Source organism: Platichthys flesus, chromosome 14 (genome assembly GCF_949316205.1).
Source record: "Platichthys flesus chromosome 14, fPlaFle2.1, whole genome shotgun sequence".
NCBI lineage: Eukaryota > Metazoa > Chordata > Actinopteri > Pleuronectiformes > Pleuronectidae > Platichthys > Platichthys flesus.
In genome coordinates, this window is record NC_084958.1 from 17,498,520 (window position 1) to 17,512,830 (window position 14,311).

Here is a 14,311-nt window from a genome sequence, read left to right on the forward strand (position 1 = left end):
CTGATAAAGAAAAATAATTAAAAACTTATTGATTTAGCATGCAAATCCTGAAATGAGTGAGAAGAAGCACAAACTTATATCAGACTTTGTTTGCTGAAAAGCACGGATAGATGTTTGGATTTCGCCCATTGGACCCTAATGGGACAACGTTTCTGTCCCAAAGCTGACTGTTAACCCTTATTTTAGTTCTAAACATTACAAATGTAAGGTTTTATCGTGTTATATTATATCTGATCCTCCTGAGAGCTTTTAATGTGAAGAATATACCAAATCAAATCCAGTTTATATATGGCATAGTACAAAAGTCTGTGTATATCACACTTCATTGAAATATTTCAGACTTTCTTCGATGGTTTCAGGATTTAATTCTACTTTATCAAAATTAAGTTGTTTATTTCTTATTCATTTCCTCACCCTTAAATCAAATTGTACTCATGTCATAGTAACACTGGCAAAACAACAGCCACAAATCCTTTTACCACTGATCACATTTTATGCAGTGGAATGAAAAGAGCGAGCACAATGACACAGACTCCTCTGCAAACACGGACGTGATTAACAATCAATGCATCTTTTTTGCTGTTGTCTGTGTTTTCATGTGAAGACGTCCTCCTGGTCTCTGTCACCGTTAATCATTTGTTTCTCTAAATAAAGTTCAAGGAAACTATCAATCAGTCAGCTCTGATCAAAGCACAATCAGCTCTGATCAATCAGATCAGCCGAGAGTTTCAGTGTCAGTTCTTCCATTTAAACCTTCCTAACTTTCATTTTGATTAAGCCACAAATATTTGTATTTATGATATGAAAAAGATATGGTTTTAAACTAAGTTTTTTACATTTGAACTCAGAATTATTTAAGCTTAAAGTTACGGCTTTTAATCCTTTAACCAATCATATTTAACCTATTGGTAAAATACAACAATTTGTTGTTAAAACTATTATTTAAACATTTCTACAACAATGTTAAATAACCCCAATCAGTGACATTTAAACTCCCAAATTCTGATCCTAACACAAATGTAATCAATTTCAAACAACAAAATAAGTTAAAACAATTTTACCCATTTTAATAAACTTGTGTCCTCTTAAAAAGGAGTTTTGTTATGTTTAGGAAACTGTTCCTTCCCCTCATACAGACACCAACAGGAATTAGGAGTTAAACATTATATCGGCAATTTTAAAGCTACTTTGACCAGTTTTCATTAACTATTACTGTTTTACTACATCTTCTCTTCACCGGTGGACAAACAAACTGAAGGATCAGAGAGGATTCACACGTCAATCTGCTGATTATCTGCTTATTCATCAAACTGTTCCTTGAAGTGCTGAAAACATCAAGATAAAAAAAGAGAAAGACTGAGTCAATGAGTGAATCATCGGGCTCTCTCTTCTTCTTCTTCCTCATCTCTGTACTTCTCATCACTTGTTTCCGCTGTGAGGGAAAGACAAAGCAAACAGACAAGGTGTGTTTCCATAGAAAAAAAAGATTTATTCATATTCACTTCTGAATGAAATAATTACAATTCAGGAACAAGTGCATATCCACGTATGATGTGACAAAATGGTGTACTGATAGTATAAATTATAGGTGACTTTTTATGGGGGTATATTACAGCAATATCCACTGTTTTCTGTACATGTACCTGTGTAAAATCTGCAAAAGTAGGTCTACAGGCTGCTACAAGAGGAGATTCCTTTAAAACTAGGAATGATATTTGCAAAGTTCAAGCTCTTGCAAGACTACAAAAACTTTAAAGCTTTAGGGGCAGGTTCACAGAGACGGTCTCAACACCCTGACTGAAACAACGGTCTAAACAAAAAGAAAAAACACAGAGCAGGACAAGTCTCCTGGGAATGATACGTTTGACCGAAACATCAGAATCATCCTGAGGTTCTGATGCGACACAGAGGCATTCAAACAGTCGCTAAGATACATCGTGTTTACAAGGAAATACCACTAGTAATGGCAGTTAGTTAAAAATTCAAACAAGTCGCTCACGTGACTCTGGGACAGTTCAACCAGCATTTTAAACAAGTGGAAACACACACACACACACACACAAATAAAACCTCTATGGGAACACATCTGGACCTACTGGAGCCCCCCCCCCCTCCATTAAGTTTATGGTCGTCGAGTCGACTGTAAAAACTTGACAACCTCCTTAAAGTCAGGAGTGTTAAAAATAAACGATTGGAAGGAAATGATCAGTGACAGGGCAGGAAGAACCGTTTCCTGTGTGAGCGGAGGAAGACTCACACACGGCCCGGAGTGTAGTGAACTTTGTGGGTCCACACAAATACGCTTCACTCAAGAGCGCTACAACTACGAAACAGACCCGCCTGAGAATGACCACAAGCACATATTTACCATCACATTCTCTACATAGTTGCTGTGGTAACACACATCCGGGCACACAGGAACACACACACGAACACACAGTTGGTTTGCATTGACTTCCATTCATTGTTGACTCACCAACACCTTATCCCTAAACTTATTGAATTTTATCAATTTATCATGGCTGTTATTTATTATGAATCATTATTTATGACAAATCTTCCTTTTAACATGTCCCAACTTTTTTTAAATTAACAGCCATAGGAGAGGTCTGGGGAATGTTTACAGGCTTCACCACCTGTGTCTATGCTCTTTTAAATCATCTCTTATTTTATTTATTTCATCCTTATATGATGGGATTTTAACCAATTGATTATGGTTTCAATGAGGGACTTAGGGAAAATCTAACATTCACAGTCTTTGCGTGTCGAAGTGTTGTGTTCTTACCCCAAGTTAACCCTATAACCTAAGAGGCAACAAAATCAATCACACACACACACACACACACACACACACACACACACACACACACACACACACAGAACTGTCTTAGAGCAGAAAGGTTAACATGTTTCAATGATATCAATCACCAGTATTACCACTAAACAATCATTTCCATGAGTTGTGACGTCTTGCCTCCTCGTTTGCTCATCCTCCAGGAGGAGTGTCCCCAGGCCCCCCGAGGGCCCCACCAGTCAAAGGCTTCACATCAGTGTCGACCGAGCGCCCAACCGTGTGTGTGCGTCAACCGTTTCTATTCGAACTCATCAATTCTCCTTTGATGATTGTGATTCTGTGAGCATGTACCTTAAGTTGGGTTTTGGGCTCAGCTGCCAGTTTCTGTCCTTCTGCCTCCCAAAGAAATTCAGGCACTTAACTCTTCCACCGACACATTAGGATCACATGCAGCATTTCTACTTCTGACACATTGGAAAGAGATTATCACTTTCTGTCGCCGCACTGGGACGGAGCCCATCTGCTCCACCAGCTCAGGTCAACTGAGTCACGTGCGCTCTCGGCTCTCGTCCAGCTTTCACCGAGTATAAATCACTTATCGTTTGATTTGTGAGGAAAAAAGCTCTTTGGAATGAGACAGGGTTTTATAAGACAGTTACGACAGCATGCAAACAACACGGGAAAGCTGCACAGTGTCACCTGACTTCATGGGACAGGGTAAAACGTATATGATAGTTGATGGTACCACTCAGGAGCGCCTCTCCAGCCCAGACATTTCAGGAAAGAAAGGAAAGTGTCTTGTGTTTTTTATCCATCGCGCCGTCAGTCTGGACCCAGGTACTCTGCGTTCTCCGCGGCCGGGATGTGTCCGTTGGCGTGGCTCTTGATGAAGGGGTTGAAATCCTGCTGGTAGTCAGGGTTGTCTATGCTGAGCTGGGGGCGGCATTTCTGAATGCAGTGGGCCGTGCCGTTGGAGGTGAGCGGGAGGATGGCGCGGGGGGCGAGCTCGTTCAGGTACTCGGGCCCGTTGTCGCCGTTCTTAAAGCAGTTCAGGTACTCTGTCTCCGTGTCGTCTGAGGAGATGGTGGGGAGGAGCGTGCGAGGTGGACCCGGGTGCTTGTAGATGGGATTCATCACGTCCGAGACGCCGTTCTGGTTCATGTAGTCTGTAAGGAAGGATGAGCGAGTGAATATGTGGGTAATCTGTAAAACATACTGGCCCATAATGATAGTTTGGCTCGATTGAACTACTTTTGGGGGCATTTTGATATTATTACATAAAAGGAGAGGGATGTGGAATGAAGACAAGATGTAGCTTTAGCCTCAACGCCACCAGAGGGCTCCAAGTTTTACATTTACCTTTTTGTACATATCATTACAAGACTCCCAATCATTTCACTAAGCTCCAAGTTTGTGGATAGATTTCTCACATTCCAGACACGAGGTGTTTTGTTTTGTTTGCTGTATTTCAGTATATTTCATCCTGTGGTGCTGCATTGGTGAACAAGTTTAATAAAAAATAAAACTTAACTCCAGTGATGCATTCACTGGTGTTGTAACTTGGGGGTTTTACAGTTCGCTGAATCAATACGTTGGGTTTATGAGTAAGCTTTTTGATAAATGATCTAAAATGTTTTATATTGTACCTATTATATTTGTATTTCCCTTTTCTTGTTATTTTCTTAAATGTGTGTATTGACTCTGATTGATGAGTGAAACAAACTTCTTTCCCAAATGGGAGTCTGGAGCCTCCTGTTTGCTCCTCAAAGCCTAATAATTTAGATTTACTATACATTGATAGTTCTAAAGTGTATTTGGCATTCTGTTGTTCATAAGCGCAGCCCTATAGTGCCGCCACTGTTTATTTTGAAATCCTGCCTCTGTAACCACAGTGTTGTGAAAGCAGTGAGAATAGATGGAGCATTATGCTTCTTATCCACTAGATGCCTCCGTTCCTCTCTGAATCACACTGAGACACCATAGAGGAGTGTGACTGGTATTTACTGGAGTGACATTAGAAAAGAAAAAGCCACCGGGGGGGCTGTGGAAGTGGGAGTATGCTCACCTGGCGACGGCAGGAAGGCGTCGTCTAAAAATGTGTCTGTGGGGTCGGGGATGTACCGGAGCACCAGGCTTCCGTCCCTACTCGGGAACCCGCTCTGTGACAGAGGACAGAGGGGTTAAGAGCCAACAACACACGTTTTTCAAAGTAAAGTTCACAGATTGTTTATTTAATGTGCAAAGTTAAAGGATGATCACACACCAGCAAACCGGTTCTGCTGTTGCACGTTCCAATGCTGCTGTTGAGGCTCTGCAAAGGGGAAAATGTAAAGCTTGGGTCAGTGTTTCTTGATGTGAATGCACAGAGTGAATTTAATGAGCCAACGTTATCAATACAGGAGACATCAAGAGAAGGGGGGGGGGGGGTTACATATTATCAAGCCGGCCTTTTCCGAGCAATGCTCAACGTTGTGCTCTGTTTCCGACGATTTTTGTCATCTTTCTTTTATTTATAGCCGGTTTGACGTCTGCATTATTCTTCTGGTAATTGAGATTTATTTTAAAGCCTCTCTGGAGACGATAGGTTTCCTTTGAACGGTGATAGTAACGTTTTTCTTTTTTATGGCGCCCGAGGAACCGCAGCTGTCATCTCGGCACAAGCTGATGAGGATCAAAATACACGTCGAGAGCAGCAGATTCATATTCACTCAGGCAAACGGACAGGCTTTGCTGTGTCCGTCAGACTTCTGGACGGAGGACTGTGAGCGGCGTTTAAAACCGGGGGAGCCGAGCGAAGAAAGCGAGCGAAGTGACAGCCGTGGCAATGCAATTACTCTCAACAAGAAGAGGAAATTAAACACGCTGAAGGAGCGACGGGAAAAAAAAGACAACCCGACCCTTGGCGGGCCCATGCCCCAACAGTGATATTACAAAAGCAGGCTTGTGCTGAGAAAGATTTCACAAAGTTCGCCTGCAGAGGTAATTAAACTTGAAAGGTTGACCAGGCAGTTCCGAGGCCCCGGCAACAGTCCCAGGTACGAGAGCCCAGGCCCACGCTTTGGCCTTCGCTGAACCTGAGGTAGAGGAGTTCACCGTCTCCGGCTCTCATCAATCACAGGGCACCTGGGAGGAAACGTGGGAGCGCGGACGATGATGAGGACGAGTGGGCAGGGGGGGGGGGGGGCAGGAAGAGGAGAAACAGTCCCCGCGGTGAAAGTTAAACTCAACGGGGGCAAGTGGGGTGAGAGGGGTTCGGACCAGGTACGAGCGGCCATTCTCAGGTCAGGAAAATGAACTCAACCGTCCTCACTCTCCTTTACTGTGTGACCGCTCACGTTCACTTTAACAGCTGTTTGTTCAAGGTGATTGCTACGAATAATAAAAAAAAAAGAAAAAGAAAAAGAAAAAGAATCTGACTGTGCGTTTGTTTCCGTTCTGACTCACAGGGTAATGATTTATGCAGAAATCCCATTTCCCAGAACAAGGTTAAAATAGCACAATGAAATGTTCAGTTGACGGCATGTTGGGTGAAGTGGGCGCTGCTCTGGGGTCTGCTGCTAATTCTGAATCAATTAACGCTGCTTTCTTTGCGGGGGGGAAATGTTGGCCCTGCCTCCAGAACACATGGTTTTCCTCTCTCCCTGTTTATAAAGACAAGGTCCGTGTGATTGAATCTGGCATGTGTGTGTGTGTGTGTGTGTGTGTGTGTGTGTGTGTGTAGTCAAGGCACCTGAGCCTCACCTCATGCACCCGTTCACCTTTGTTCCCTCAACTCTGCAGCAGCTTAAAGTTCACAGCATAATGACCGTGACGATATTCCAACTCTGGATCTCTGGATCTTTATGATTAGAGGCACATGTGGTGAACCTGGTCGCCAGCTGCTACAGTTTAAACGTAACTAATTGTACAATAGTATATTTTAATATATATATATATACATATAGTGGGTCTTTTGTTCATGTGAAAGAACTGAATACTTTCTGTTATTTCATTTAGTTTTCTTCTCTTTTATTGTCGTCATAGGCCGTTTTCAGGCATGAACTTTGTCTTTCCCATATGAAGAACCCAGCAGGAGACTCTCTGGGGTCAGGAGTGTTCACATCGACAGGAGCATGTCCTGAACATTGAGGCGAGGGGGGGGGGGGGGGGGGGGATGTCACTCGAGACAGAGAAGCCGAGGGCACAGACACACGCGACCTCTTTCACGTCACTTACCGCGGAGTGGAGCATCGGCCTGTTGAACTTGCTCGGGCTGCTGAAGAAGCCTTGTTGCGGCACCAGGTACTCGTCTGCATCCACGGCGTCCGCCATGTCCTCCCCGCTGATCAGGCTGCGGTACAGCCGGGTGTCGGACGGACTCGGCAGGTGCATGCGGTCATCCCCCTGGAATAGGGGCCGAGAATTCAACTCTTCAGCTCTTTGCCTCTCATGAGATACAGAAATTCAGTTGCAGGCTTTTAAAGTCAAATCGCACCTGAATGACAAGATACCGTGAAGGATCCCGAGCCATCTTCGTAAACTCGGCTATTAGTTCCCGGAAGCGAGGTCGGCTGTCGGCATCAATCATCCAACCTGTACACACACACACACACCAGACAGGGAGGAGGGAAGATAAGCTGACTTGATAAAATGAACTATTGGGACTATTTTGTTTGTTTGACGTTTTTGCCAGGAAAATTTCTTTTTGATCGTAATAACTGCTGATTCATTTCTGTTGAACACCAATCTAATGGTTGACCAATAATACACTTAGATGTTACTGGTATCCACACTAGTAAGTGTACAGATGTTCATGTATAGAAATAATCCTTGCACAATAACTGTACAACAAGACCCTGCGGTTGTAAGCCTCCGACCAACCAGTGCAGTTTCAGGCTACAAACATTTGCTCTCGTGTAGGGTCACCGTGACCAGGGACATAGATTTCGTTTTGGTAGGTTTCACACCAAGCTTACATTTCACCATGATCATGTAGACGTCGATGGTGCAGATCGGTGGTTGGGGCAGTCGCTCCCCTTTCTCCAGGACTGCAGCGATCTCACAGGCCGGGATCCCGTCGTACGGTTTGTTCCCGAACGTCATCAGCTCCCAAACGGTCACACCTGCAGACAGAGGGGAGAGATTAGATTAAGATTAAGATTAAGATCCATTTATTCATCCCAAACACATGCACAGACATGCAAAGGCACACTCATGCAGGTAGGGGAATTTAACCTCTGCTTTTGACCCATCTGGTGCAGGACACACAGAGCAGTGAGCAGCCATGTACGGCTCTCGGGGAGCAGATGTTGGGGGAGTAAGGTGCCTTGCTCAGGGGCACTAGACAGGGTAGGGAGACTCTTGGATTTTTGGACAGATCAATCCAGGTTCGTCTTTTGTTGTCTCTCCGTGGAGTCGAACCCGAGACGAACCAGAGACCTTCTCTGCCCATAGTCCAAGTTTCGAGCTGCTGTTCAACCTCGTTCTCCTCCCCATCACAGAGAAGAAGTGAGAGAGGCAGAATGTGAGCCTCCTCAGATCCACACTGTCATGTTGACAGATTGGCTCTTCCTGCGAGAAGTGGGAGTTTGCAGGGATGCTTCTCATCATCGCTGGAGGAAGTGAAGAAAGGGGAAAGGAGGAAAGGACGCTGCCAGGGTCAGTTGATGCTTTCGCCATACTGAGCGGAAGGCACGATCAAAACCTCGAGAAAAGAGGATTTGGAGGCCGGCCTGCTGAAGCGAGCTGTGCTGGGTTTGGTTTGGTGTGTGTGTGTGTGTGTGTGTGTGTGTAGGCATGTGTGCATGCAGTTTGTGAAGCTGTTTATGTGGGTGGAGGTAACAATCTCTTCTGACGTGATATTGTCCATCTGGGACTGCTGGTGTGTAGGCGTGTTCTACCTGCGTGCTAAACTCACAGATGCTAACAAGATATTCTCTCCTTTCGCAAAAAAATATTGACAAGCCTTATTAGATCCAACAACAACATCCTTTCCGGAGCCTCATAACCACTGTCCTCTCCGTGTCTCACTCGCTGCTAAAACACTTTATTTAGTGAGGAATAAATATTTCTCCTGCGAGTCAGTCGCCATCACTCAGGAGTACAGAGGCCCAGCTGTTTTACATATCCAACGTTTCACAAGGATTCAGGCTCAATGTGGGACACGGTGAGCAGGGTTCACGCCGAGTTAGAGGCCGAGGATGTATTGAGAACCTAAAGGAGAAGCTTACCGAAGCTCCACACATCACTCTGGTGCGTGTACGTCCTGTTCAGGATCGATTCGAGAGCCATCCATTTGATTGGGACCTGGGAAATGAGAGTTTCAAAAGTCAAAAAGTGGCGAAAACCAACATAAACAGTATTTTTAATTCAATTTTTACAGAGGGAAGAACAGACGCTTCTCCCTTTTGTGCAAGTCAGTGAATTCTAAGGTCAGAAAGTTAGGCGGTGTTGCTTAAAAAAAAGTTTATCCAACATGCTTAGTCGATTCCTTTTCTAGTTTCTTGAGTTTGCAGTTCACAGGAGACGAGAAGCAGGGCGCTGTCATCACACACTGTGCGTCACACACACACACACAAAAACGATTTCCTGCACGAGGATTAACTCTGGTCCTGCACAAAAATATGTTTTTCTCAAAATGGCTGGCTCCACTAAATTTGTATTAGGCTAAGACAGGGCCTAATCCCCGTCTGGAGAAACTGTTCTGTAGTATTTAATTAACACCATGTTTCAGAGCAGCAAAGCATTTAATAACTAGAATGGACGAGGGGGGACATTTCAGCAGCTGCAGATGTGTGTGTTCGAGTCCAGCTTTGCCTGGATGAATTGCAAAGAACTGACCTCAACATCTGTCCCTCTTCAGGTAATAAAACATCTGGGTTGAAACTGAACACTATCACCTCAAGGGTCCAAGTTATTAAAAAAACAATAATATCAGAAACCTGTTATGAGGAAATTGTACATTTTTGTATTTTATACTATTGGGATTTTGGAGTTAAGAAAATGAGTGTTAATATCTTGTGGGGACCATTGTTGAGTAGAACCCTCACCTCCAGTAAAAAGGGAAATATAAGTTATTTATAAGTTTTCTGTGAGAGAATGTGTGTTTTCAGTTGCAGAAGGACATGCTGATAAGATCCTTCTCTTATCTCATTCCATCATTTCAGTCTGTTTATTGACACGAGATAAAAATCTAGATAAAAACTACAAATGCAATCATTCATGATGCGGAACAAAGTCACTCCACTACAGGAAAGCATCTGTCAAGCCAGAACTAACGGACTAAATATATAAATGCAAAACAAAAACTAATTATGTCAGGCACAACTTTAACTCTTAATATCGTGGCACCAACCTTTCCTCCGTCTGCGTGATACTCCTTCTCATCTGCATTGAGGAGCTTAGCCAGACCGAAGTCTGTGATCTTGACGTGCTGAGGAGTCTTCACCAGAACGTTCCTGGCTGCCAGGTCGCGGTGCACCAAGTGGCGCTCCTCCAGGTAGTTCATACCCTGTTGTCAAACAAACGATGGAGTGCGGTTCATTACATAAGAGCCGTGCTTCTTTCAAAAGATGACTAATGTGTCGGAACATGCAAATATATCGCTTGATCAAACGCGATAAAGGATCCAACCGCTGAGATCTGCCAAGATAAGCTTGTCACCATCACCTGGTTTCACTCACCTGCACAGTGTGTGTGAGACTGTGTGCAGTGTAGCTGATGTTAATCCCAAAACACAACATGCCTTGCAGTAATGCTCAGTGTCCTTTGTTTTAATCATGTGACACTATTTAAAAAAAAACTACACATACCAGGTATAATCTGTACTATAACATGCACAACAAATACAAACATTCTAACTGCTCTACATCCCTGTTACGGCAGCACTTAGCACAACAACAACCCCCGTAGGCACTGAAGCTGCCGAACAGGCCCTCCCATGTAACTCGACGCCCGCTCGTACCTTGGCTATCTGCACACACCAGTTGAGCAGGTGCTGGGAGCCGATGTTGTCCTTGTTCTCTTTGACGTAGTCCAGCAGGCAGCCGAAGGGCATCAGCTGGGTGACGAGCTGCACCGTGGAGGTGAGGCAGATGCCGAGCAGACGACACACGTGGGGGTGATCCACACTGGCCATCACGTACGCCTCCTGCAGCGTGCACAGGGACACACAATCAATTGTTTTGTCAGGGGACACAATCCACAATACAAGCCTGTGACTATTAGAGACACATTTGTATTGGATTACTCTGTCTACCTTCTATATCTTGTCTAGTGCATGGGCTGAAGAAAAATACTGAATGTCATATTAATGGTGCAAAGACAAAAAATAAATATCTCTGTGTGAATCAAATGTTTCACCGCCTGTTCAATTATTAGTTGAAGAATCCGTATTTATCCTGGAAACTGGCAGCTCACAACGTATGTGGAAATAAATCTTTTAGCAACAGGCCTCCCTGCCAAGCGTATTTAACACGTCTCAGCTCAGAGTGGAAATGCAGGGATAAGCCACACAACTGGCTTCTTTCAAGGAGGTAAACAGATTAGATATATATGTATATCTACTGTGGAGTGCATTGACTGGATCCCAAATATTTGTATACATCTTTGTAGCAAGATTAATCATGAAACAACCGCTTGATTGCTCAGAGCTCTTTAATTCTGACAGGGGAGCACATACCTCCGCCCAGGGCCCAACAATCCCCTTAATTCAATCAAGCTGCAGCAAATTGCTCACACTCATAGAAATCAGTCCTGTAAATATGTCTGATTCTATCATCAAGATCCAGGAATTATTCCCCAGGGAAATCAATGGAAAAGTGCCGGCACCATTATTTTTAAAACAACGTTTTCCAGGATCCAAATCCGGATCTGCACCCAAATTCCCCGAACCATTCCACATCTTTGATTCTGTTGAGGTCAGTAGTTTTATGCTTTTTCTTTTAGAAACAAAACAACCAACCAGCAAATGGACAGGGGAGAAAACAAAGAGTCAGAGTGACGGAGCAACACGGCCACAAAAAAAAAACCCAAATCAAAGGATCGGAGCTGCACTTTCAACTCTTTGTCTCATGCAGTTTAAACAGACTGATTTCTCAGTACAGCTTCAGGGCAGCGTCTCCTTCTAGAAAACAGCCCGGGCTTGGATTACACAGCAACAACCACACGTTGACTTCAGAGGAATTAATCCAAATTACAGAAGCCACATTAACGGTCACCGGGCAGAGAGAGGACATGTTTTCCATTACAAGGAAAACAAGGGGGTCATTAGTTTCAAATCAGCTTCATGTGTTATAAATCACAGGCAGGCAATAATTGTCACTCACTCTGTGCAACACATTGAGGAACTTGTCAATCCCAAATGTTGTGAGAAGCATATATATATATCCTGTCTTTTCCCACCAGCAGAGCACAGTTCACTGAATCCGTTTGGGAAATAACATTTTAAATGAATCACTGTTGTTGTTCTGACTCAGTTTTGCAGAAATCATATTGAAAAAAAAAGGACCACATAAAACAGTGAACCTACGTCTAAGATTTCCTTGTTTGCTTTAGGTGATGTGGCCTCTCTTAAAACCTTGATGGCCACTGGGATCTTCACGTCCTCGCCCTCCGGAACCCACAGGCCCTGTAGCACCACAGATTTGTTATTTCACAATGCTTTACTCACACCATGAAGCAATCACAAGTGCACACGTACATATAATAGTGTAATACAATATAATCACACAAGTTCACATCCATATAGTGTGAGCACATGCTATGCGTGTGAAGGCCCTGGTGCATCACGTACTGCACCCAAATACAGATTTGAGGTACTTATACTTAAAAAAACACAAAAAAACTCTCAACCTGATTCCAACTGTAAAAACACTTCTTAAACCTTAAATAACACGTTGAAACACAATCTTCCCCAAGGTCTAAAACCTTGAGTGGTCCTCTCAAGGACAGAAATCCAAGAGCGCGCACACACACTCAGACAGACAGACACACACACACACACACTCTTGTTCTGTATGTAAGAACTGTTTTGACTTACATTCTCTCTCTAGAGATTTATCCAAACCTTAACCTAAAATAGACTTTAGCTTATAGAACCACCTATTTTTCTCCATGTGTCCCAACAATGACACTGTGAGACATGTTTGTGTAGAGATGCTAGAATCTAGAACACTGTGATTGCATTGGGAAGTCGTGATTAATGAATTAATAAAGTCCATAGGGGGGAGCTGTGACAGTGAGAATGAAGTCACTCATGAACAGTTAAGAATGTGTATTTTGATTAAGAAATTGACAACAGATGTAGATGAAATAAAAAACACCCTGATAAGGGGTTGGTTTTGTAGCCTTAGCACATTGTGTTCTCACTGCAGAGGAATTTTAACAACAATGTCATTTTGAAACACAAACCTGAGGCCTGTTATTACCTTATAAACTGTGCCGAACGCCCCGGACCCCAGCACTTTGATCTTCTTGAACTCCGGCTCCTTCAGGATCCGCAGCAGCGCCTGGTTCGGTGCCTCTCCGCTCGGAGTCAGAGGCTCAACCAACTGGAGAGACAAGGAACTGAGTGTCTTACCAAACAGCGCAAGTGATTGTTCACCAATCCAGTGGAGCAAATCAATATTTCAAGCTACAAACAAAAATCAAATCAAATATTGATGAAGTAATAAATTGCGATCTCAGCATTCAGCGTCTCTGTGATCCTGACAACATCTTCCTGAGCACGGTGACTCAACCCTCCCATCGTACCTGTCTCTCTTGGAGCAGCCGGCGCGTGGTCCTCTTCCTCTTGATGTGGCGGCGGCGAAGCAGCACGAAGACGGACAGGCCTGCGATGAGAACAGCCAGCATCCCACCGACCACACCGGCTGCGGTCATGGAGAAACCAGAGTCTCTGAAAGGGGATGAGGAGGCCGATTTAAGATTCCGATTTAACATTTGTGAACTGAATCAACAAGGGAAACAACTTGTGAAAAGCATGTGCGTCCTCTAACAGCTGAGGATCCCTCACCTCTTGGTCTGGCAGTCTTCAAGTCTAGGCCCAGTGCACCTGCACACGAAATCAGAGCAAAGAATCCAATGTCATTATAACGTTACTGTGTCCCTGCACTAAAAAATTCACCAACTCATCACGAGTCTACCGAGGGAAACGCAATGTCAACACTTGTTTGTGCACGGAGGAAGATTTCAAACCAATCAAAGCATCAAAGTTCACTGAATTATCTTGAGAGTAGAAACACTCGACTTGCACAAGACGGTTTCAAAAAGTCGCCCCAGACAGTAACAGAGGCCGATTACACTTTGTGGAGTTCAGTGGTTAGAATCATGGTAGTAACCTGTCGACCATTTCATTACAGTAAATGTTACTATTGTTCTGTTCTCTAATCAAGAAAAAGTTAAATTCTACAGAGAAACCTCCTAAAAACCGTAATGCTTATGAGAATGGGGCAGAAATAATTTGATTTGTTGTAAATGGAAAAAATATTTCTACATTTTTTCTACATCTACAATTTTTTTTTTATATAAGAATGACCC

General features: G+C 43.7%; 1 protein-coding gene across 1 annotated transcript; it reads right to left on the reverse strand.

The window, feature by feature from the left end:
* Positions 1-1,468: 1,468 nt before the first annotated feature.
* egfra (epidermal growth factor receptor a (erythroblastic leukemia viral (v-erb-b) oncogene homolog, avian)) lies at positions 1,469-14,236 on the reverse strand. The gene is made up of 13 exons (XM_062405345.1): positions 13,788-14,236; positions 13,526-13,670; positions 13,201-13,323; positions 12,303-12,401; positions 10,737-10,922; positions 10,128-10,283; positions 9,004-9,079; positions 7,750-7,896; positions 7,269-7,366; positions 7,010-7,177; positions 5,058-5,105; positions 4,860-4,953; positions 1,469-3,960 (listed from the first exon to the last, which is right to left on the reverse strand). The coding sequence occupies exons 2-13, from the start codon at positions 13,652-13,654 to the stop codon at positions 3,617-3,619; spliced, it is 1,668 nt and encodes a 555-aa protein (XP_062261329.1). The 5' UTR covers positions 13,655-13,670; positions 13,788-14,236; the 3' UTR covers positions 1,469-3,616.
* Positions 14,237-14,311: the final 75 nt, after the last annotated feature.

Bases quoted from the DNA above. Each gene is read 5' to 3' on its own strand.
- egfra (XM_062405345.1), bottom strand. From the start codon at position 13,654: ATGACCGCAGCCGGTGTGGTCGGTGGGATGCTGGCTGTTCTCATCGCA. The intron at 5,106-7,009 runs GTAAGTGACGTG...TCCCCTTTGCAG, and splicing joins GGCCGATGCTCCACTCCGCG to AGCCTCAACAGCAGCATTGG. The intron at 3,961-4,859 runs GTGAGCATACTC...CCTTCCTTACAG, and splicing joins CGCCTTCCTGCCGTCGCCAG to ACTACATGAACCAGAACGGC.